Source organism: Equus asinus, chromosome 20, assembly GCF_041296235.1.
Source record: "Equus asinus isolate D_3611 breed Donkey chromosome 20, EquAss-T2T_v2, whole genome shotgun sequence".
Taxonomy (NCBI): Eukaryota; Metazoa; Chordata; class Mammalia; order Perissodactyla; family Equidae; genus Equus; species Equus asinus.
Genome location: NC_091809.1, coordinates 90,251,501 through 90,272,825, shown reverse-complemented (window position 1 = coordinate 90,272,825; position 21,325 = coordinate 90,251,501). Strand labels below are relative to the sequence as shown.

The following is a 21,325-nucleotide window of genomic DNA, read 5'->3' as shown; positions in this document are numbered from 1 at the left end:
TCAAGGTCCAGAGGCTCGTTCTTAAACACCTCCCATACACCCTGTGGTGCGTCCTGCTTGGACTCTGGCAGCAGGGAGGAGCCCTGGGCTTACCCAGGGCTTGATGGGCCACAGAAAGAGAATGAGAATCAAGTGGCAGCCCCACCCGTTCCCCAGAATTCAGGACCGCCCCAGTGAAGGGAGGAGCCAGCAACGTCACTAGTTTCTAGAGGGGTGGTGATGGTGCTGGAATGTAGGGCTCATGTGATCCGTCACATGACAGCAGATCTGCAGAAAGGTGGAATGGGACTCCGAGCCTGGTGAGAGATTAGGGGGCCCCCGGGAGAAGGGGATCACATTGGAGGGAGTTGTTGGAGGGCGGGAATGCAGTGACAGTCTGGCTGCCGCTGAAACTCCACCTGCCGCCCCTGCAGCCTCCTCGGGCTTCTTGCCCTCTTTGTCACTGGCAAATGCAGTTACAGCCCAGAGCCTGACCAGCTGCGGACGTAAGTTGATTTAGCACTGACTGCCCCCTTCCCTATGCCCTGTCCTGCACCCACTGTCCTGGTCCTAGCCTCCCTCACCCCCTTACCACCTCCTGGTACCCACTCCTGGTAGCCACTCCATAGTCTCATCCCCAGGTTCCCAGGCCCAGTCCCCGATCACTCACCTCTGTGAGCCATATCTGCTTCTGGGATCCTACCCAAGGACTCAGCCCCTAATCCGGAACCTTCCATGACTATTATTTCCCATCCCCACCCTAATGAAGACCATATTCCTGACCCTGACTCTGCAGGCTGCCCCCAGGCTGGGTGTCCCTGGGCCGTGTGGACCCTGAGGAAGAGCTGAGTCTCACCTTTGCCCTGAGACAGCAGAACCTGGAGAGACTGTCCAAGCTGGTGCAGGCTGTGTCGGATCCCAGCTCTCCTCGATACGGTGCATGTCGGGACTGGGGGTGGGATGTGGGATGCAGTGGAGGGGGACACAGGGCTGGGCTGAGCATGGGATGGTGCAGATCACATCAGAGTCATGCTGTCAGTGCCTGTCGAGGGGTGATATAGAGCAGATGAACAGCAGTGGCTCTCATTGAACAGTTTCTGAATAAAAAAGTGAACTGGAACTAATCTGTCTGAAACTAACTCACATTCTTTCCCTCAAAACTTTCCACCTGTGTTCATCAGGCTAAAAACCTAAAACTAGAAGCAGTTAAGAGCACAGGCTTTGTGATCAGATCTGGATTCAGATTCTGACTATATTGCTTACCAGCTACCAGACAAAGGGGAAGTAGCACCTAGTACATATAGGGGCTCAAACCGCTCCCCAACCCTCAAATCTACTCCCATTTCCTCCTCCATTCAGACACTAAGGCTACCAGTTCCAACTCCAAAATAGCCTTTGGAGGAGTCTGCTTCTCACCATCCCTTGTTGCCACCAACTCAGTTGTGTTGCCTGCAGGTCTGCAGACTTCCCTCCACTCCACTCCCCACTCTATTCCTCACTCTGCTCCCAAACAGTCAATGTTTTGCTCCAACGGTCAAGCTGCATTGAGTCCTTCCCCAGCTCCTTTATGTCCATAAAAATGTCCAAAAAAAAGTCCTTTATGGTGGGGGGAAGAGTGGTGTGTGTGTGAGGGGGCAGTCTCAGATTTACCCAGGAGGCGTGTGCATGACTCCATGCAGGAAAACAGTGACTCACTATCATGTTAAGCTTAAAATCAACAAGTATGAAGATTTGAGCCACATTAGATATCTTATAATTGGCTCTGAAAGTTTTGAAAACTTCTATTGGAGATAAACTTAAAATGGGAATTTTTAATTTATTAACGTCATTTGTTTTTCATGATTGTGGCGATGCATGCCATGGTGCAGCATTTGCAACCTACTGACATTTACAATAAATCCATACTCCTGGCCATGGCATTCCAAGTCTCTCCAGCTATTTCTTCCCCCAGATACAGCCTGCACTTACACAGCCTGCCTTTTTGCCAGAAACTTCCCATTCATCCCTCAAGACACTGCTCCAGGTTCCCTGGGAAGTCCCAGTGTCTTCTGGTTGAAGTCAAAAAAGGGCAACTTGGAAAAGCAACAAATGAAGGCAAGCACCTCTATCGAATCCCTGCAGGAAAATACCTGACCCTAGAGGATGTGGCTGAACTGATCCGGCCATTACCACTGACCCTCAGCACGGTCCAAAAATGGCTCTTGGCAGCTGGAGCCCGGAACTGCCACTCAGTGACTACACAGGACTTTCTGACTTGCTGGCTGAGTGTCCGGTGAGAGAGAATGTTTTCCCTGTGGAGGGTACCAATAATCCCATTAGGAAGACTAGTTGCCCCAATGGGAGGCAGTTGAGAGCTTGCTGGGGGCTTGTGGGTGAGAGCTAGTGCATGGGGAGACAAAGATTAACTGTCCAGTGATGCTCAGGCAGCCTCGGCTACTCTGTTCCATGCTTTCTGACCTCTGTTCTCTGATCTCTGATCTCCAGACAGGCAGAGCTGCTGCTCTCTGGGGCTGAGTTTCATCGCTATGTGGGAGGACCTACAGAGACCCATGTCGTAAGGTCCCCACGTCCCTACCAGCTCCCCAAGGCTTTGGCCTCCCATGTGGACTTTGGTAATACCCAGTGGGATTGGTGGGGGTTGGAGCAAGCACAGCCAGGGGCTGGAGAAATTTAGATGCCTTGGGGGGTTTTGGCGTGGGGTCAGCAGTAAAGTGGGGGTTGGAGTCTAAAAGATCTCCTCCTCAAGTCTGACCCTTCCCCACAGTGGGGGGGCTGCACCGCTTTCCCCCCACATCATCCCTGAGGCAACGCCCTGAGCCACAGGTGGCAGGGACTGTTGGCCTGCACCTGGGGGTGACCCCATCTGTCATCCGTGAGCGATACAACTTGACAGCACAAGACGTGGGCTCTGGCACAACCAACAACAGCCAAGCCTGTGCCCAGGTGAGCCATACAGATAGCCCAGGGTCTTCACAGCCTCCTCAAAGTGCCCGACCATACTGGGGCTTGCTCTCTGACTCTAATCCCTGGGTTTTCATCCCCTATCCTGTGATCTGGGACAGTACCCCCTGCCCAGACCCTTGGGGCTGCATCCTCTGACCCATGATATCTGCTCTGACTCCCTCCATAGTTCCTGGAACAGTATTTCCGTGACTCAGACCTGGCTGAGTTCATGCGCCTCTTTGGTGGGAACTTTGCACACCAGGCATCAGTAGCCCGCGTCATCGGACAACAGGGCCGGGGCCTGGCTGGGATCGAGGCCAGTCTAGATGTACAGTACCTGATGAGTGCTGGTGCCAACATCTCCACCTGGGTCTACAGTAACCCTGGTACTGCCAAGGGGACTGGTTGGTGGGGAGAGGGGTGGGGGTGAGTGTTGATCCCTGCTCCCTATAGAGAATCCCATGAGCTAGAGGGAGAGCCTGACAATGCCCCCCAATGACTGCTCTTGTGCCCCACCCCTCAAAACAAATTCAGGCCGGCACGAGTCACAAGAGCCCTTTCTGCAGTGGCTCCTACTGCTCAGTAATGAGTCAGCCCTGCCACATGTGCACACCGTGAGCTATGGGGATGACGAGGACTCCCTCAGCAGTGCCTACATCCAACGGGTCAACACTGAGTTCATGAAGGCTGCTGCTCGGGGTCTTACCCTCCTCTTTGCCTCAGGTGACCTCCTATTCTAAACTTAGACCCCCCTGCCTCACCCACCCAACCTGAGATATTTGACCCCACAGTGACCCCTGAACCTGATCTCTGACTCATAATCTGAGCTCAACAGGGACCACCGCCCTGAGCTCTAAACTTTGATCTCTTGCAGTAATGATTAAAACTTGAATTTCCTCTCTGACATCTGAACACACATACCAAGCTCTGACCAATTAATCTGAGCACTAAACTCAGTCTCTCTCCCAGGTGACAGTGGGGCTGGGTGTTGGTCTGTCTCTGGAAGACATCAGTTCCGTCCGAGCTTCCCTGCCTCCAGGTAAGCACCCTGGCTCACCACTTACCTGTGACTATCAACCTTTCATCTGTCACCTCATGACCTGGAACCTTTGCCTGACCCCATCAGGTGCTCCTGTGGCTCAGCCCTCGGCTTTACCTGCTCTGGTTACTGCACTCCCCTCTTCTTCCTGTAGGTCCCAGGCCCCAAGTCTCCTGAGTAGGACACAACTCCCACTGTTCCTCTTCCTCAGTCCCCAGGCATTTTAGTGGAAGATTTGGTGGGTGTTCTGTAGGGAAAAGTGTGCACAGTCACCTCAGGCCATGCCTTAAGGGCCAAAACCTCTTAGTTATCCCCCTGTACATGCTTCCCTACAGAGTCCAGACCCTCCAGCAAGATATAGGCCATACTCCCCCATTCTCACACATTTTGGAGGTCCCCTTGGGACCCCTACAATCTGAGTGCTGTCTTCTGCCCTCAGTCCTTATGTTACCACGGTGGGAGGCACATCCTTCCAGAATCCTTTCCGAGTCACGAATGAAGTTGTTGACTATATCAGTGGTGGTGGCTTTAGCAATGTGTTCCCACAGCCTTCATACCAGGTACGTGTATGTTTGTGTGGGCGGATGGGTGGGGGATCCTCAGTTCAGCAGACAAGACTCACTCAACAATGCCTTTCAGGAGGACGCTGTAGCCCACTTCCTGAGCTCCAGCCCCAACTTGCCACCATCCAGTTACTTCAATGCCAGTGGCCGTGCCTACCCAGATGTGGCTGCACTTTCTGATGGCTACTGGGTGGTCAGGAACAACGTGCCCATTCCATGGGTGTCTGGTACCTCGGTGAGAATCAGCCTGACTCCAAAACCCCCACTCAGCAACTACTCTTACCTTCTACCCAAAAGACCTTGCACCCAGAACCCCGACTTCTCAGAAGCTTCTGATACTTTCAAATATCCCTCTCCCAAAGTCCAAACACTCTGAACCCCTAACCTCTACTTGCATGCTCACCCTTGCAGGCCTCTACTCCAGTGTTTGGGGGCCTCCTATCCCTGATAAATGAACACAGAATCCTCAGTGGTCACCCTCCTCTTGGCTTTCTCAACCCAAGACTCTACCAGCAGCGTGGGGCAGGACTCTTTGATGTGAGTGTGGAAGGGGAGGGTGCAGACATTTTCCTTAGGGTATGGGGAGTGCTAAGATGAACTTGAGGGCACTTCTGATGGTGTGGGAGGACCCTGGAATGTGAATACAGGGTGAGGGAATGCAGTCTCTTAGTACTGGGACAAGCAGACACAAATCTGATGCCCATTTTCTCCCTAGGTAACCCGTGGCTGCCATGAGTCCTGTCTGAATGAAGAGGTGCAGGGTCAGGGTTTCTGCTCCGGCCCTGGCTGGGATCCTGTGACAGGCTGGGGAACACCCAACTTTCCAGCCCTACTGAAGACACTAATCAACCCTTGACCCTTTCCTGCTAACAGAGTGGGCCTGACTCCTCCCCCACCGCTGGTGGCTCGGTCCCTTGTTCTGCACTGTTGGAAGCCCTGATGAACCCTCAAGTGTTGACTGCTGCAGACAGCTTATCTCCCTAACCCTGAAATGCTGTGAGCTTGACTTGACTCCCAAACCTACTCTATTCCATCATACTCAGGTCTCCCTACTCCTGCCTCAGGTTCCTCTACAGATAGTATAACCAGTACTGTTTGGGAGCCTCCCCCAACCCCCTCTCCCCATTTCTTCTTTCTCCTTTCAACCAGACTTTTCCAAAGGGTTGTCTACACTGTTTGTATATATTATTTCACCTGATGTTTGCTCCTCAATTCATTGCAACAAAACCTCTGCTCTCATTTTATCACTTTTTCAACTAACATTGAGAAACAATGGCCTCCCTGCTGCTTCATCCAGTGCACATGTCTCAATCTCTGCTTTAGGGGCTCTTTGTCATAGTTGCCCACTCGCTCTCCTTCCTTAGCTTCCAGTACTTAACTTCTCTGACCATTCCCTCTTCCTCTGTCATTCCCTCTTCCTCCTTCTCTTTCTCTGTTCCTCATTGAATGTTGGTGTACTTCACTGCTCCATCCTTAGTCTTTTGTTCTTGTCACCCTACCCATTGTCCCCTGGAAGAAATCAATCACTGGCATCCATAGCCATCATCATCTCCCTAAATCAGATTTTCTATCTAATGGGGATTGATATCTCAAATGCAAGATGTGTGATACCCAACTCTTGATCTCCCTCCTTCCCCATCACAAACTGTTCTCTTTTGTTTCTTGGTAAATGAGACTATGCTTCCTCAAAGAAAGCCAGAAACCTATGTGTCATCCCAGACTCCCATTTCCTTCACCTTCCCCCACCACCACCTCCAATCAACAAGTCCTATTGACTTTACCTCTTAAATATATCTTTATCAATCCACAAGTCCTGCCAATTATATATCCTAAATATATCTAGAACTAATCTACTTCTCTCCATCCCCACTGCTACTACATTAGCTTAGAGCCACATTCTCTCTCCTCTGAACTGCAGGAGGCCCTTGCAAAAAGTGTCCTTACTTCCTGCCCTTCCCTAAACCATCTTCCAGAGTAAAATGCAAATCCCATCAGGTCATTTACTTGATTGAGATCCCTCAAAGACTACTGGATAAAGTTCAAGCTTTTTACTATGACTCACAAATCTGATCCCTCTCTTGCTATTTGTTCCTGAGTAACAAGTTGTTTATCCTCCCCATTCCCCTGCTCGCTACACTTTCACTTTTGCTCAACAGATTCTGTGCCCTTAATACTACCCCTGACTACCACTAACACTACCTACTATGCTCTTTGCCTGGTTGATTTCTGGGATTCTTTTAAGAATCAGCTCAAAAGTCACCTTCTCTTGTGAACCTTTTGGCTCCCTGAAACTAGTTGATTTTGGCACAGCAGAAAAATCAGATTTTTGAAACCAAACCTGTTTGATTCTTGATTCTGATATAGACTAGGAGAGAGCCTTGGGCAAGTACATTCATTTCCCTGAGCCTTTTTCCTCCTCTGTTAAGTGGGGATATCCATACCTGCCTCTCATAACAAGCAGGGAATAATTAAATGGAATCAAGTTGATAGAGCACCTGACACACAGAAAAGTAAGCAGATGTTAGTTCCTTTCTCCCTTGCACTGCACTCCATGTCTACCTCTAGAATTGTAAATCCCACATAATATTAAAATTGCCAGTTTACCTGTTTGCCTCCTTTTCCAAGACCGTTGGTGCCTAGAGGACTAGAATCTTGTCCTACTTAACCTTGTATTCCCAGGCCCTAGCTCAGGATTGGCAAGTAGGAATTAAATAAACGTTTGCTGCATTTAAAACCCTACTTTTTCACTTGCTGTGATTTTGCATGTTGTCTACTCAGGCTGAAATACCTCTTTCACCATCTACAGCAACACTATGTGCGCCTTCCTGCTGCCCTCATTTCTCCGGGCAGCTGGCGAAGAGGGGGGCTTTCCAATTCTATTAATAACCCTTAAAAGGCTGAATGAGAGAACTATAAAGGATGCAGACTGGCAGGCAACCTGTGGTCGAGGGCCCATGAGGCCCAAAGCAAGGCCTTTAGGCGTCAGGTTTAATGAGAGGTCCCAGATCCACAGAAGAGAGTCCTCGACATTCAAGGGTTCCAATCCCAGTGGACCTGCCTAGAACACGGCGCGGTAGAGGGTGGAATGTCCGCAGCCAGCACCGTTCTCCTAGGCTGGATCCCCGCCCTTCGGTCTCCGTCATCTAGCTGGAGGATGGGCAACCGGTAAACCGAGAGGCCTAAGGGAGACAGCGAACACGGCGTGAGCGAGGCGAGTCGCGAGGCGTGTCGCGAGGCGTGTGACGTCACCCCTGGTGTGTGCGTAACGTGAGCGGAAGCGGAAGCGGCTCTGTTCGCCGCCTCTCCCACCGGCCCGATGAGCTGCAGCGGCTCCGGCGCGGACCCCGAGGCGGCGCCGGCCTCCGCCGCCTCGGCCCCGGGCCCGGCCCCCGCGGTCTCGGCCCCCGCCGCGCTGCCGGCCGGCACAGCTGCGGAGAACAAGGCCAGCCCCGTGGGGACAGCAGGGGGGCCTGGGGCTGGAGCCGCGGCAGCGGGCACGGGACCCGTGGCGGCGCGGGCCGGGGAGCCGGCCGAGCGGCGCGGGGCGGGTGAGGGCCGGGACGGGTGAGGGTGAGGGCAGCGCCTTGGGTTGGGCCCTGCGGCGGGTGAGGGCAGACGGTTTAGGGCAGACCTAGCCGGGGCTCTGCGCCCCCCACCTCCGTGTCTCAGTTTGCTGGTTCTCCTCCAGCTCCGGTGTCGGCAGGCGGCGCGGCGCCCCCGGAGGGGGCCATGTCTAATGGGGTTTACGTGCTGCCGAGCGCGGCCAACGGAGACGTGAAGCCAGTGGTGTCCAGCACGCCTCTGGTGGACTTCCTGATGCAGCTGGAGGATTACACGCCTACGGTGGGCTTACTGCCTGAACAAGGCTGTTGGCTCGCTCTCACGCCAACTTTCTGCCACACCAGCTGGATTTCCAGCGTCCTTTTGTATTTGCACCCCTACCTGCTCTTGTGATTTTAACCCCTCTGCCCACCCAAACTGTGAGCTTCGTGGTAGCCAGGCCTGGCCTCCCCCATTTCCCTCACCCTCTCACCCCAGTGCACGGGGCTAACACTGACAGTCGTCTAATTGATTTCTCAGATCCCAGATGCAGTGACCGGTTACTACCTGAACCGCGCTGGCTTTGAGGCCTCGGACCCACGCATGTGAGTAACCTCTGAGCTGGTTAGAGCCTTGGGTGCTTCTGTGGAGTCCGTTGTCCACCTCCTCCTCATACCAGTTTTTTCTCTCTAGAATTCGGCTCATCTCCCTAGCTGCCCAGAAATTCATCTCAGATATTGCCAACGATGCCCTACAGCACTGCAAAATGAAGGGCACAGCCTCTGGCAGCTCCCGAAGCAAGAGCAAGGTGTGAGGGGAGACTCATGGAGTCAGTAATTACCTCCCACAGCAGCGGAGGCCTAATTTATCCAGAAACCCCTTTGGGGAAACTAAGCCCTAGGGGAGGTGAAAGACCGACTCAGGGTCACCCACCTGGGACTGAAATCTGGGATTCCTGTGCTCAGCTGGTGCTCTTCCCTCTTCCCTCAGGACCGCAAGTACACTCTAACCATGGAGGACTTGACCCCTGCCCTCAGCGAGTATGGCATCAATGTGAAGAAGCCGCACTACTTCACCTGAGCCACCCAACCGAAATGTACTTCTCTGTCCCCTTGACCCCACACCAGCCTGTTTTCATAATAAACTTTATTGTGACAGGCAGGGCTGATCCCTCCCATGCTGGGAGACACCGTGTGGCAAGTGACAAAGCTCTGAGCCCAGCCCCTTTTGGGGCCACAGTGGTAGGGATGGGGGCAGGGGATGGGCCCCATGACTGGGGTAGTACCATGACTGGAGGCAGGGAAGGCAACCAGAGGCCTGTAGCTCTGGGGAGGCACACTCCCCTAACCGTGTCCTGACACCTCTGGAGTTTAGGCAGAGACTTTCCAGCCCTACTTGTCCTGCATCTTTTCCAGGATAGGCACAATCATGTCAAACTTGGGTCGCTTAGCAGGGTCTTCGTTCATGCAGATCTTCATGAGCTTACATACATGGGGGGAAATGCCTGGTGGGATGGTAGGCCGAAGGCCTTCCAGTGCCACCTGCAAATACAGGGAAAAACAAAGTGGGTCTCAGAACTTGAGTCATGTGGGGAGAGGCCTCTAGCCCTCAGGACAGGATTACTGTATACCCAAACAATGTGGGAAGAGCCCAGCCCCACCACAGTTATTGTCACTACCACCACCATTCCCCCAACACAAGTGTATACAGTTGTGCTCTCACCTTCATTCCAATCTCCATGTTGGAGAGGTCAGCAAAGGGTACCTCCCGTGTCACCAGTTCCCAGAGAAGCACTGCAAAACTCCACATGTCTGCTGAGCGTCTGTTTGTGTCTTCAGGCTTCTTCTGCAGAGCTGGAGGGATAGGACTTAGCTGTTCCAGCTGCCTGTCCTGTCCTGTCTCTGCCCCCTTCCATTACTACTGAGCTGGCCCTTCTCTACCTCCCAACATGATACCCTCACTCACCTTCAGGGGCTACCCAGGCAGGTGCATACATACGCCCAGGGCATTGGAAGGAGAACTTCACGTCGGCCATGCTGATTCGGGCAGTCATGTCCTCATCAATCTGAGGAAGAGAAGATAGATTTGTGGAAGGAGGTAAGTCCTATTCTAGATAGGGAAAGAGCTTCTGGGGGCCTGGGCCAGGAGTGAAGTTGTGACCTCACCATCACACTACGACTATTGAGTGCATGTCGTGGGATGAGGGGCTCTAGTGTGTGTAGGAAGGCCATGCCCCTTGCCATGTCCAATGCAAACTTCACAGCCTGGCTCTGGTCCACGACAAAATCTAAGAAAGAAGGCAACAGTCAAATACTTCGGAAAGGCTTACACACCCTCTCCCCCCTACAATGGAATTTGGCATCCTCTACTTACTGGTGCCTTCATGTAGTACATTGTACAGGGATCCATATGGCATCCAGTGTGTGATGAGGGTTGGGTGAGGAGCAGGTGGAGACTGACAGGCACCTAGCACTGGGAGCACATTTGGATGCGAGAAAATCCTGGGAGAGGGAGAGAGTGTCCCTGGCTGAGATTCAGCATAAAAGATCTCCCTCTGGGTGCTAGTCAGGGTTCCTTGGAACCGGCAGCTTCCAGTTTAGGCCTTGCCCCACCTGAGCCGGGGACATTCCTCGTTGAAGTCCCTGCTCTTCCTTGTACTCCAGTCTCGAACCTTCAGCACCTTCACAACGATGTCATTGCCCTGCCAGCGGCCCTTCCATAGCTGAGGGACAGGTAAGGGTTAGGAGGCTTTAACTAAGGCCACCGCTTTCTTGCCTGCTAACTGAAGGAGAAACTTAAAACAGGTGCAGAGCAGGTAATTTGTGGGGGCTTGGGGAGGGAGGGCCAAGAAGGGCAGGGGTCACCTCTCCAGAGTGATTCTCGTTGAGCTTCGCCAGGAAGTTGAGCTGTTTGAAGTCAATGCCGGAGTGTTTGTTCAGAGTCCCATTTCCTGAGAGTGTGGGTAGGTCAGGTACCCAGCTTCCCCCTAACCCAGCCCCAGGAGCCCAGGATTATTCCCTGTTATCACCCCTCCCCTCACAACTGACTCACGGGGTCGAGTGCGTGTGGTCCCCTTCCAGAATGTGTCCTTGTATGGAATACGGTTGAGATTCTGGCCCATCTTCTCTGCCCGTTCTGGGGAAGGAAGATAGACAGTCTTGGCCTCAGCTGTAGTCTGGAGGGAGGAGATAGGCAGGGACAAGATGAGGGCGCAAGCTGGGGGGTGGAGGACAGACCTCGGAGAAGCTCTCTCAGGGGTGCTTTGGCTTTGTCCACAGGCATCTCTCCATACTTGTTACAGATGCTGACAAGGGCCCCATTAGCCACCAAGTCCTGTAATGAAAAGGTGGTTGTGATGAGGGCCCCTGCTACCTCCCTGGCAGTCACAACCAACCATGAATGCAGATACAGTACAAACCCTGTGAGTGTCATATACTCGGTAGTAGTCACAAGATGGATTGAGGGTTCCAGAATCTTCCACTCAGACTCAGACTTTGCTTCCCACTCAGCCCAGGGCTCGAGGCGTGAGTACTCACCTCTGCCACCTGATCTTGGCCCCAAAAACAGGCATAGTGCAGGGGCACGTTGCCATGCTCATTCACTGCATTGATGTCAGCTTTGTACTGCAGCAGCTGGTGCCAATGGCCAGAGAGACAGAAAGAGGCAGAAGGCACAGTCAGTCCTAAATAAGATGTGGCATTCGAGGAGGGAGAAGAGTACATATACTTTCTACAGTATATTATAGTGACTTCCAGGCATATATGTGATGTAGGTGACAGGGAGGGGTTCATAAATACCTTCTGTACAATATCACGGTGTCCATGACTGGCTGCCAAGTGCAGGGGGGTGTCATCCCCACGGTTCATCACATTGATTCGAGCACCCCGCATGATCAGCATCTCAACCACAGCAGAGCGGCCCTCTCGGCAGGCCCAGTGCAAGGGAGAGAAGCCATGATCGTCCCTTTGAGGAAGGGGCAATGGTCATTGATCTGGAGGTGGGATGGGGGCAAAGGCTTTGATACAGGAAAAACTGATAGTCACTCTGCATACTCTCCCTGGGAAACCTTACCTCTCCAGGACTTTGATTCTCATTCATGTCAGCAACTCCCAAAGCTGTCCAATACAGACCTTCCCCCAAGCTTCAAACCCAACCAACCACCACCTAATCCCATAAAGTCCATATGATTCGTTGTCTTCATCATCTCCCACCAACCTTTCTTCCCTGGCACACCCTATCTCATTAAATGGTCACATTCTTCATCTGGTTTCCTCTGCATCGCTTATGTAACATCTGTTGGTCCTTTCCGTTTCTACTGCATCTCGTACATCCCTCTACTATAGTACTTGTCACACTGGATTGTAAAAATCTGTTAATGGGCTCTCTTGTCTATTAGACTGTAAAGTTGAGAAAATGGATTGACAGCAGGTGTTCACTGCATGTTTATGGGGGGCTGTCTGGAGAAGGAAGGCCACAACTCATGGGAGAGGGAGCAAGCTTACTGATTGGCTCTGGTACTGAGACTAAGATCTAAAAATGGAATGGAATTAAAGTGATGTTTAGGAAAGGTTTATAAGGAAAAGGAGAAGTGCTTTTGATAAGTCAATACTCATGAGGCCACCACATAAAACAAGATTCCTCTACTCAAGCAATCATGGACACAGAAAACAAGAAAATGAGAATGACTTCTTTAGAAAGAAAAGTGTACCTGACTTTTTTTCTTTCCCCAATGACATATATTTTATAAAGTAAAAAGTGTACAAAACACCCCAAAACAACTGGGTGGGAGCTGGTCCTGCCTGACAGCCTGGGGCCATAAAAGGAAATTCCCTCCAGTCCGGGGCAGCAGATCCAAGAGGCGGAGCAAGGGGCGGTCCGTGGTCCTGGCCGCAGCCTCCGGATGCCTTAGTGCTGCGGTCACTTCCCGTGTGGGGGCTCTAGGTGGGGCCTGGAGCTGCTTGGGGGTCTGGCCACCGTGGGCCATCCTGATGCCCCCCACAGCTGCTGAGGGTGGGGGGTGTGGCCTTTAACCTAATGATTTCCCTCCACAGCTGCCCTCATCTGCTCACAGAGATAACCAAAAGCTTTCCTGGGTATCCTCTGCCCACTCTCCGAAGCAATTACCACCCCAGGCTTATCAGTCAGTTTGCCTCCCAGTTCTTTAATATGTGCCCTGACTTATCAGCCTCCTGAAGGCTGTGGCCCCAGAGCAGGCCAGAGCCTGAAGGCAAAAGTTTGGGGACAAGGGTACTACCTACTGTCAGGCTGCCTGTCACCTCAAGGCCTGGACTTTAATCCCAAAGAGGCCAGCAGGGGGTTCACCCCCACCTCATATCCAGCATATAGCCAGCCAGCTTGTGCCTCCAAAGCTCAGCCCCTCAAACCAGCACCAAAGCCTTCCAGTTTCATTAATGTCACCCCTTTACCTTTTGGCAGCAGAGTCTTCCTAGTTGCTAGGCCCACTGGACAACTTCACTTAAGCCTTTATAACCCCAACAACAAAATAGTAACAGTGCTCACTGTCTTTATCAGGGCACCCTTTGAAGAAGTATATGAAAAACAGAACAAGTGACTGCAAATTATGGAGGAATACTAGAGCCTAATGGGAACCAGTGAAGCCTGGATGAAGATAACTAGTGTTCCTTACCTCTCAAACCTAAAAACTAAACTTTCCCAAACTTATAAAATTTTAAAATAAAAAAATTAAAATCCACTATCCTGAATCAACATTACTACTGCTTTTCTTACCTTCCTGTCTTGGCCAACCTTAAAGAACTTGTCTACACTCACTGTTTCTATTTCCTCACCTCCCATTCAACCTGCCACAAGGCCACTGCTTTGAGAGCAGGCATTACGTCTGATTCTGGGCCTGTAGTGCCCAGCACAGGAGGTATTCAGTATAGTTCCTTAAATGAAGGAACCCAGTGTCATCTGGTTTCTTTACCCATTTCCTTCTGAAACACCCCTCACAGAGATCATCAAATAAATATATCATTAATTGTAAATTCAGTGGTTAAAGTGCTCACGTTCCTTGACTTCTCCGTGGCCTATACTGCTGTTGACCACTCCCCCTTTGTTGAAACATTCACTTCTCTAAGCTTTACTAACATTTTCCTGTTTCTTCTTCAACCACCACTTGTTCATTTTCAGGCTTACAGGCTCTTCATCCCCTCTCCCTCACACCCATGTCTTCAGGTTTCATCTGTATGCTAATATCTTCCAAGTCTGTATCTCCAAGTCAGATCTCTCTCCTGAAATCCAAATCTGCATAACCAACAAGCTACTCAAGATTTCCACTTCGTTGTACTGTCATTTTAACATGTCCAGGGCAGAACTCATCATTCTTCAGTTGTCGTCCTCAGTAAAGGGAATCACCATCTACTGAAGTGCCCCAGTCAGAATCCTGGTCATCATCTTTGACCTTCCTCAATTCCTACACCAAGTCTCACCGATTCTTTATCCTAAAGGTTTCAGGACTCTGATCACTTCTTTTTCATATGACCCCATTCTAGTCCAAGCTATCACTTCTGGGACAGACTAGGCAATTGTTTCTCTTTACATCACCACTTGCTCTTCACAAAGCGTCCAAGATGACACTTAAGAAATGGACAGTCTCATCATATCACCACACGGCTTTAAACACTTGTTCTTAGAATAAATACCTTATTATAACCTAAATATCCTTGCATGATCTGGCTGACTCCTGCAGACTTTTCCAGACTTATCTCCTGTCGTTCTCCACTTGTACTCAATGCTTCAGCCCACAGAAGCCCACAGCGATCTTCTATCCTCCAGCCATATGGAACTCCGGACAATTTCAGGGCACTCCGCTCTATCCCGCCTCCTAGGTTTTGTCCATGCAGTTCACTGAGGCTAGAAAGCTCTCTGCAGCCTCTGCCTGTGAAACTCTTATTCATCAGTCAAGATTCAGCTCAAATACAGCTTCCTCTGTGGAGACCCCCTGCCACCCACAAGCTGTGCTTAGCATTCATCACACTGGATAGGAAAGTCAGCCGCCACCACCAGACGTGAAGCACCCCACATCGCGGAGAGGAGCATGTCTTTGCCCTTCCTCTCACCCACCAAGCACCTCAGCTCACCCCTGGTTGAGGTCGTTCTCCGTGTTGTCCAGCCACAGGCGAACGGCAACCGCGTTGCCCTCCCGGCACTGAGTAAAAATGTCGTCCATAGCAGCGTCCCCGCGGTGAGTCCCCTAGACTGGGGAAACCTGGGGACTGTGGAGGGATCCAGGGAAGGGGGTGAGCCCCAAGTTTTGTCCCCCGCAGGAGACGAGCGTTCGTGTTGGGGGTGGGGGTCTGGGCACTGCGTCCCCGGCTACTGGAGGCCTGGGACGAAGTTCAGGGCAGCGGGATGATCCCCGACCGTGTCCCCTGGGTGCGAGGGAAAGGCGGTTCCGGGCGAGGTAGGGGCTGATTAGGAGGTAGTATCTCCTACAGGGACGTCAGAGAGCAAGCAAAGACACCCTACCCGCGAACAGAGCCGGGCGAGGAGGGAAGTTCAGGCGCCCTAAACCCTGGGGGACGCGATCGGGGGTCCTTCCCCGGGGGAGCTCTGGTTCCCTACTCGGAACTCAGCCGGAGTGAGGGGTGACGGGTTGGCAGGGCTCGAGACTTCGGGAGGGGGCACGCCTGCTCCCACACTCACCGGGATTCGGGCTGGAGGATCCTTCTCCGGGGTCCGGTCCGGCCGCGCCCGCCGTTCGGCCCCGCCCCTCGCTCTCTCCGGTCGGCGCGAGCCTCCTTCCCTCCCTCCTCCCTTGCCCTTCTAGCCCACCAGTGTCTGAACTCGATGGTTTTCGGCACTCCGCCGGCCGCTCTAGCCGCCGTCGCTATCACTCCTTGGTTTCCGGCTGCGTTCTGACGGTTCTGCGCCTTGTGATTCCTGGAGACGGGCTCTGCGCGTGGAGAGGTGCGTGGTCGTCGCGTCCTCGCACTCCCCACCCGCATGTTCGAGGAGCCGGAGTGGGCCGAGGAGGCCCCGGCAGCCGCGGGCCTCGGGCCTGTGTCCTCATGGCCTCGGCCCGCGGCAGCCTCGAAGATCAAAGTAAGTGGCCCTGTAGGGGCACTGGAGCTGTTTCAGGCGGCGAAGCGGACCCTAGTGGGTCCCGGCGCTGGGGTACGCGGTGTGTGTGCGTGTGCGTTTGTATTAGGGGAAGGGGGAGTCTGCGGCCGACTGAAGATCCAGTAACTCCCAAAAGAAAATGACGTTGGAACTGAGGGAGAGTTGGTGAATAGAAGTTAGTGAAGCAAAGAGGGTTTCCTGGACAGGAAAAGCATGTGCAAAGGCCCTGGGGCAAGAGAGCATGTCTTGTTAGGGTCACACAAACACAAAATAATCTGTGTGGTTGGAGCACAGACAGTGAAAGGATACCATTGAAATTGGAGTTGTGGATTAGAGGTTTTGCATATTTTAAGATTAATGAGAATCCAATGAGGTGGTTTTAGCAGGGGAATGATTTCTTCAGATTTGTATTTTGAAAAGATTATTGGTTGCAGTGTGGAGATTGGATTGGAGAGAGCAAGAGTGAATGACAATGAATGGCCATCAGTACTACCATTCAAAAGGGGGTGGTGCAGAGGGGTCCTGAGAGCCTCCAAGCCGAGGATGGCCCAGGAGGACTTCAACGTAGAAGGCCTCCCAGACAACAGACCCTCTTCTTTAAGCTTTTGCAGATGTGAGGGCTGCTGTACTTCCTCAGGCTCTTTCTGCCCTTCAGTCAGCCCCCAACATGGCATCTGCCTGCTTTATTCTCTCCTCTTCATCCCCTCAACCCATTGTTGTAATTCAGGCCACTGGCCTTTCTGTCTGTAGCTTGTTGCCTTCATTTGTTCTCTACACTGCAGCTAGAGTTGTCTTAAATACACACGTGGGATCCTGTCACTCTTGTTTTCAGAAACCTCCCCACCTCTTATAGAAAGGTATCAGCTGGAGGCAAAAGCCTGAGATTGAGGGTTGGAACTCCTGCTCTCTGGCCTTGGTCCTGTTGCTTGTGGCCTTACCACATTCCTCTGGGGAACTCCATTACCCCATCTGTACATTGAAGAAAGTGGAGTGGGTGGTTTCTCTGCCCTCCAGCTTCCCAAAGATTGGGATGGTGACTTCAGAGTTCTTCAGGGTCTGGCAGGCTTCATGACAAGCTAGTTAAGTTGACTGGGAGTAATCCAGACCTCTACCAGCATCTGAATCAGGTCCCCATCTCTCCCTTCTTATTCTCCAGGCCCCATCCATTCTCTTTGCTCCTGCTCTCAGCCATTGTTTTCTTTCAGGGCTCCAAGCGCCGCCAGCTCTTGGCCACATTACGGGTCCTGGAGGCAGCATCTCTTCCCCAGCAGTCCCTTAGCCTGCCTGGCAGTGACTCTGAGGAGGAGGAGGTGGTGGAAAGGAAGAAGAAACGCCCGAAAAAGGCCTCATTTGCCAGTGTTTCTACTGAAATAGAGGAGAAAAGGAAGAAGAAACATCAAAAACAGGACCCACCTGGCAGTGACTCTGAGGAAAAGGAAGTAGAAAGGAAGAAGTGCTGCAAAGGGGCTCTTCTTGGCAGTGGTTCTGCTGAAGAAAAGAAAAGGAAGAGGAAATGCCAGAAACAGGCCCCTTCAAACGCTGCCCAGCACCTGGACAATGGTGACCAAACAGGTACTAGTAGATGTGTATATGTATGTGGGACAGGGAGGGGCACCAGCTGATCCTACATTTGACAGAGGTTACCTGCCACCCTTAAGTTTGGGGGTTAGGCAATAAGAAGTAGTTTCAGGGGCTGGTCCGGTGGTGCAGCGGTTAAGTTCACGTGTTCCTCTTCGGCAGCCCGAGGTTCTCCAGTTCAGATCCCAGGTATAGACATGGCACCACTTGGCAAACCATGCTGTGGCAGGTCTCTCACATATAAAGTAGAGGAAGATGGGCACGGATGTTAGCTCAGGGCCAGTCTTCCTTAGCAAAAAGAGGAGGATTGGTGGCAGACATTAGCTCAGGGCTAATCTTCCTCAAAAAAAAAAAAAAGAAGTAGTAGTTTCATCCAGGTCACGGTCTCTGTCTCAAGGACAAGGGTATGGCCAGGATGACTTGCCAAATCTCTGAATTAAGAGGATCTTGCCCCAAGTATGCCTTCCCGTCTTCCTCCTTGCAGGTCCCAAAGCTTGGAAGAGTAGTGGTGCAAATGGCCCACCTGAGCCAAGCCCTGGGACCACTTCCCCGGAAGCCCCCCATACCTTGAGTCGCAAGCAGTGGCGGAACCGGCAGAAGAACAAGCGTAGACACAAAAACAAGTTTCGGCCACCTCAGCCCCCAGACCAGGCTCCAGCCACAGCCCCCGCGGAGGAGACAGAGGTGCCTCCTGCCCCCAGTCCAGACAACCGTGAGGCTCGGGCGGGGGCTCTGCGAGCCCGTATGGCGCAGCGGCTGGATGGTGCCCGATTTCGCTACCTCAATGAACAACTGTACTCAGGGCCCAGCAGTGCTACACAACGCCTTTTCCAGGAAGACCCTGAGGCCTTTATCCTCTACCACCGCGGCTTCCAAAACCAAGTCAAGAAGTGGCCGCTGCAGCCTGTAGACCGCATTGCCAGGGATCTTCGCCAGCGGTGAATGGGGGTTGGGCACTGTGAGAAGTGATGGGGGTCAGTCATGGGCTCAGACTAGACCAGTGAATTATCCCTCCGCTCCATTCCCAGGCCTGCCTCCCTGGTGGTAGCTGACTTCGGCTGTGGGGACTGCCGCCTGGCTTCAAGTATCCGGAACCCTGTACACTGCTTTGACTTGGCCTCTCTGGACCCCAGAGTCACTGTGTGTGACATGGCCCAGGTAAACTCTTCTATCCCTCTATGTACCTGGCCTGTGCTCTAGGCTCAACTTCCGTGTGCTAATCTCTAACATTCCCTCCTTCCTCCCTCCCTATGCCCTCATTCTAGTGTCCAACCCTACCGCTCAGTGCTGACTTTCTCTTCCCCATATTGCGTGCTTCATACAACACTCCCACCCTGCACAGGTGCCTCTGGAGGATGAGTCTGTAGATGTGGCTGTGTTCTGCCTTTCACTGATGGGAACCAACATCAGAGACTTCCTAGAGGAGGCAAATCGAGTGCTGAAGCCAGGGTAGGAGCCCCCAGGACACAGATGTGTGTATATGTGCTCATGTGTGTGTCTGTGCATGTGTATAGAACTTTCCATCCTTTTCAGGGGTCTCCTGAAAGTGGCTGAGGTCAGCAGCCGCTTTGAAGATGTTCGGACGTTTCTGGGGGCTGTGACCAAACTAGGCTTCAAGGTCATCTCCAAGGTGAGGGTCACAAGAAGTCTATCCCTGTTTTTGTCTCATGGGTGGTCCTTTTCAGGGTAATGGTATTCAGGAAGGAGGCCATAGGCACAGACACAGACCTTTACTCCTTGAAGGCATGACTCATGGGAGAGCCCTGGGAAGCTTTCTGAGCAGCGGCAGGACATGGACAGAGGTGTTCTGAGGAGCTGGGGTGAGGATTTGGAGCTCACTGGATCTTTTCTGCCCCTAGGACCTGACCAATAGCCACTTCTTCTTGTTTGACTTTCAAAAGACTGGGCCCCCTCGGGTGGGGCCCAAGACTCAACTCTCAGGCCTGAAGCTTCAGCCGTGTCTCTACAAGCGCAGGTGACCTCTGGAGCCCCCTTGGAAGGGGAAGCAAGTCTCGAACTCCAGGCTCAGAACCCTGAAGACTGTACCCAGCCAGGCTGTGACCCAGGACCTGGTACCACCTTTCCTCCATCCCCAGAGCAAAATGTGATGAAAACTCTGGCTCAGCCCGGCTCTGATGAAGGCTTCTTGGTGGCAAGAAGCATAAAGTCTCCAGGCTAGCTAAAGAATAAGGAGTTTATTTTGAGAACATGGGGGTATCTGGGGATTATGGGTTCCCTGGTGTCATGGAAACTAGATGGTTAGGAATTCAAGGCATCTCTTAGGAGCCACTTAGGCTTTCTGACCTGGCATCTCCACTCTCCTCTGATCTTCTGTCTGTAGACCAGCTCCTTCTGCTCACATGTAGCTCCTGCTCCTTCAACTTGAGTCTGCTCAGGCCTTCAAGGCCTCAGACTGGCAAGTGTTGCTTCTTGGCTCTGACTCACCCCGTAGCCCACCAACATCCTGGCTCAACACATCAGTCTGGGCTTGTGGGTCAAGACTATTTGGTTGTCCCTATACGAAGTACCTCTATCCCCTCTCTCCTCATTTGCATCTTTGGAACCATATGGCCCAAATGACTCCCAGCACCTATTGCCCTGTGGGTCCCTGGTGTGTGTCTGGCTGAGAGGACGGATTTTGGAATCAGGTAGGCCTGGGTTCAAATCCTCGCCTGCTAGTTATTGCTGAGAGTCATTTAATCTTTGAATATCATATTCCTCATTTGGAAAATGGTACGATTCCCGTTTCATGGGATTGTTAGGTGGGTTAACTGAGGAAATCTATAGCCAGAGCCTGGTACATAGGAGGTGCTCAATAAACTGTACCTATGGCTATTGTGTGTTGTAAGCCTTATTGTTCTCTAAAGACCTTACTTAGGCAGGGTTGGAGGTTGGAGGGTAAAGACTGGATTTGTTGACTAAGGAAGACTCTGGGAGAGCTCAATATGGGCCTTTCAGCTGGCTCACTTCATGGGATAGTTAGAGGTTCTTGATAGATTCTGCGCTGTCCTTGGAGGGGGCTGGTGAGGGAACTGGGTCTCTTCATTAATAACAACTGGTCAGTGCCATGTTGGGGCGAGGAATTGGGCTGTTCATAGGCAGAAGGGTCTGTCTGGTTTCTGCCTTGCAGTGTGCCCAGATCAGCATGTCCTGGGAAAGCTGTGGGCAGGGAAGGCTGGGAGAAGACGAGCTGGGATGATAGATCCTTGGCCTCTCCCAGAAGACATCTCCCATGGGCCTAAGTATAATGCTGCCTCTTTTACCTATTTCCAAGAACAAGAACTGAGAGTGACTGCTGAGACACAGGTTCAAGGGCTCTCAGCCAGGTGGATGCCTCCAGAAGCAGGTGGAGGTTTTGAGGCAGGCTATGGGCCAAGGCGTGTTTGAGGCTGGGCTGTGAACCATTCAGCAGACCCTGTGTAGTACCTTTGCTTATGCTCATCTCTCTGCTGAACAGCCCTCTGACTAGCAGAGTTTACGCCTTCTTCCAAACAGTCTGGTTGTTTCCTTCTCCACCACTCCCAAAGCAGAATTAATTTCTTCATCTGCACTCTCAAAGCACGACATGAAGAGTGCACCTTCAGCATCGACATACTGCATT

At 52.2% G+C, this 21,325-nt stretch overlaps 4 protein-coding genes across 12 annotated transcripts in view; 3 read left to right on the top strand and 1 right to left on the bottom strand.

The window, feature by feature from the left end:
- Nucleotides 1–177: 177 nt before the first annotated feature.
- TPP1 (tripeptidyl peptidase 1) lies at nucleotides 178–7,263 on the top strand. The gene is made up of 13 exons (XM_014852104.3): nucleotides 178–299; nucleotides 414–485; nucleotides 776–915; nucleotides 2,101–2,251; nucleotides 2,464–2,591; nucleotides 2,744–2,922; nucleotides 3,110–3,308; nucleotides 3,457–3,645; nucleotides 3,892–3,961; nucleotides 4,401–4,521; nucleotides 4,601–4,759; nucleotides 4,936–5,061; nucleotides 5,240–7,263. Exons 1-13 carry the CDS (start codon nucleotides 220–222, stop codon nucleotides 5,378–5,380), a joined length of 1,755 nt encoding a protein of 584 aa, XP_014707590.1. The 5' UTR covers nucleotides 178–219; the 3' UTR covers nucleotides 5,381–7,263.
- A 540-nt stretch (nucleotides 7,264–7,803) lies between these two features.
- On the top strand, nucleotides 7,804–9,225 carry TAF10 (TATA-box binding protein associated factor 10). Its single transcript, XM_014852133.3, has 5 exons — nucleotides 7,804–8,072; nucleotides 8,213–8,367; nucleotides 8,605–8,669; nucleotides 8,758–8,872; nucleotides 9,055–9,225. The coding sequence occupies exons 1-5, from the start codon at nucleotides 7,841–7,843 to the stop codon at nucleotides 9,142–9,144; spliced, it is 657 nt and encodes a 218-aa protein (XP_014707619.2). The 5' UTR covers nucleotides 7,804–7,840; the 3' UTR covers nucleotides 9,145–9,225.
- ILK (integrin linked kinase) lies at nucleotides 9,193–15,942 on the bottom strand. Of its 6 annotated transcripts, XM_070490928.1 has the most exons (14): nucleotides 15,730–15,846; nucleotides 15,165–15,299; nucleotides 14,727–14,962; nucleotides 11,862–12,027; nucleotides 11,601–11,696; nucleotides 11,301–11,397; nucleotides 11,116–11,199; nucleotides 10,929–11,014; nucleotides 10,677–10,786; nucleotides 10,438–10,565; nucleotides 10,230–10,351; nucleotides 10,030–10,129; nucleotides 9,787–9,917; nucleotides 9,193–9,605 (listed from the first exon to the last, which is right to left on the bottom strand). In XM_070490928.1, exons 4-14 carry the CDS (start codon nucleotides 11,961–11,963, stop codon nucleotides 9,456–9,458), a joined length of 1,206 nt encoding a protein of 401 aa, XP_070347029.1. In that variant the 5' UTR covers nucleotides 11,964–12,027; nucleotides 14,727–14,962; nucleotides 15,165–15,299; nucleotides 15,730–15,846; the 3' UTR covers nucleotides 9,193–9,455. The 6 variants fall into 6 exon arrangements, with proteins under 6 accessions (XP_070347029.1, XP_014707600.1, XP_070347030.1 ...); XM_014852114.3 differs by lacking the exon at nucleotides 14,727–14,962 and having other exon boundaries at nucleotides 15,730–15,942; XM_070490929.1 differs by lacking the exon at nucleotides 11,301–11,397 and having other exon boundaries at nucleotides 11,116–11,239; nucleotides 15,730–15,872.
- RRP8 (ribosomal RNA processing 8) overlaps nucleotides 15,881–21,325 on the top strand; it is a 22,452-nt gene continuing 17,007 nt past the window's right edge. For 3 of the 4 annotated variants that reach the window (XM_070490925.1, XM_014852112.3, XM_070490926.1), the window contains exons 1-6: nucleotides 15,881–16,128; nucleotides 17,352–17,718; nucleotides 18,209–18,662; nucleotides 18,753–18,882; nucleotides 19,067–19,173; nucleotides 19,258–19,354. In XM_070490925.1, the coding sequence (XP_070347026.1) occupies nucleotides 16,030–16,128; nucleotides 17,352–17,718; nucleotides 18,209–18,662; nucleotides 18,753–18,882; nucleotides 19,067–19,173; nucleotides 19,258–19,354 (1,254 nt within the window). In that variant the 5' untranslated portion in view covers nucleotides 15,881–16,029. Of the gene's footprint in view, nucleotides 16,129–17,351; nucleotides 17,719–18,208; nucleotides 18,663–18,752; nucleotides 18,883–19,066; nucleotides 19,174–19,257; nucleotides 19,355–19,583; nucleotides 20,558–21,325 lie in introns of those variants that run through there. The other variant, XM_014852110.3, reaches the window with a different exon arrangement.

Excerpts from the sequence above, each read along its gene's own strand:
- TPP1 (XM_014852104.3), top strand. The coding sequence starts at position 220 with ATGGTGCTGGAATGTAGGGCTCATGTGATCCGTCACATGACAGCAGAT. Across the intron at positions 4,522-4,600 it reads TCCCACAGCCTTCATACCAG|GAGGACGCTGTAGCCCACTT; the intron begins GTACGTGTATGT and ends AATGCCTTTCAG. Across the intron at positions 5,062-5,239 it reads GTGGGGCAGGACTCTTTGAT|GTAACCCGTGGCTGCCATGA; the intron begins GTGAGTGTGGAA and ends TTTTCTCCCTAG.
- TAF10 (XM_014852133.3), top strand. The coding sequence starts at position 7,841 with ATGAGCTGCAGCGGCTCCGGCGCGGACCCCGAGGCGGCGCCGGCCTCC. Across the intron at positions 8,368-8,604 it reads TGGAGGATTACACGCCTACG|ATCCCAGATGCAGTGACCGG; the intron begins GTGGGCTTACTG and ends TTGATTTCTCAG. Across the intron at positions 8,670-8,757 it reads GAGGCCTCGGACCCACGCAT|AATTCGGCTCATCTCCCTAG; the intron begins GTGAGTAACCTC and ends TTTTCTCTCTAG.
- ILK (XM_014852114.3), bottom strand. The coding sequence starts at position 15,253 with ATGGACGACATTTTTACTCAGTGCCGGGAGGGCAACGCGGTTGCCGTT. Across the intron at positions 10,566-10,676 it reads GAGGAATGTCCCCGGCTCAG|GATTTTCTCGCATCCAAATG; the intron begins GTGGGGCAAGGC and ends TCCCTCTCCCAG. Across the intron at positions 10,352-10,437 it reads TGTACTACATGAAGGCACCA|ATTTTGTCGTGGACCAGAGC; the intron begins GTAAGTAGAGGA and ends CTTCTTTCTTAG.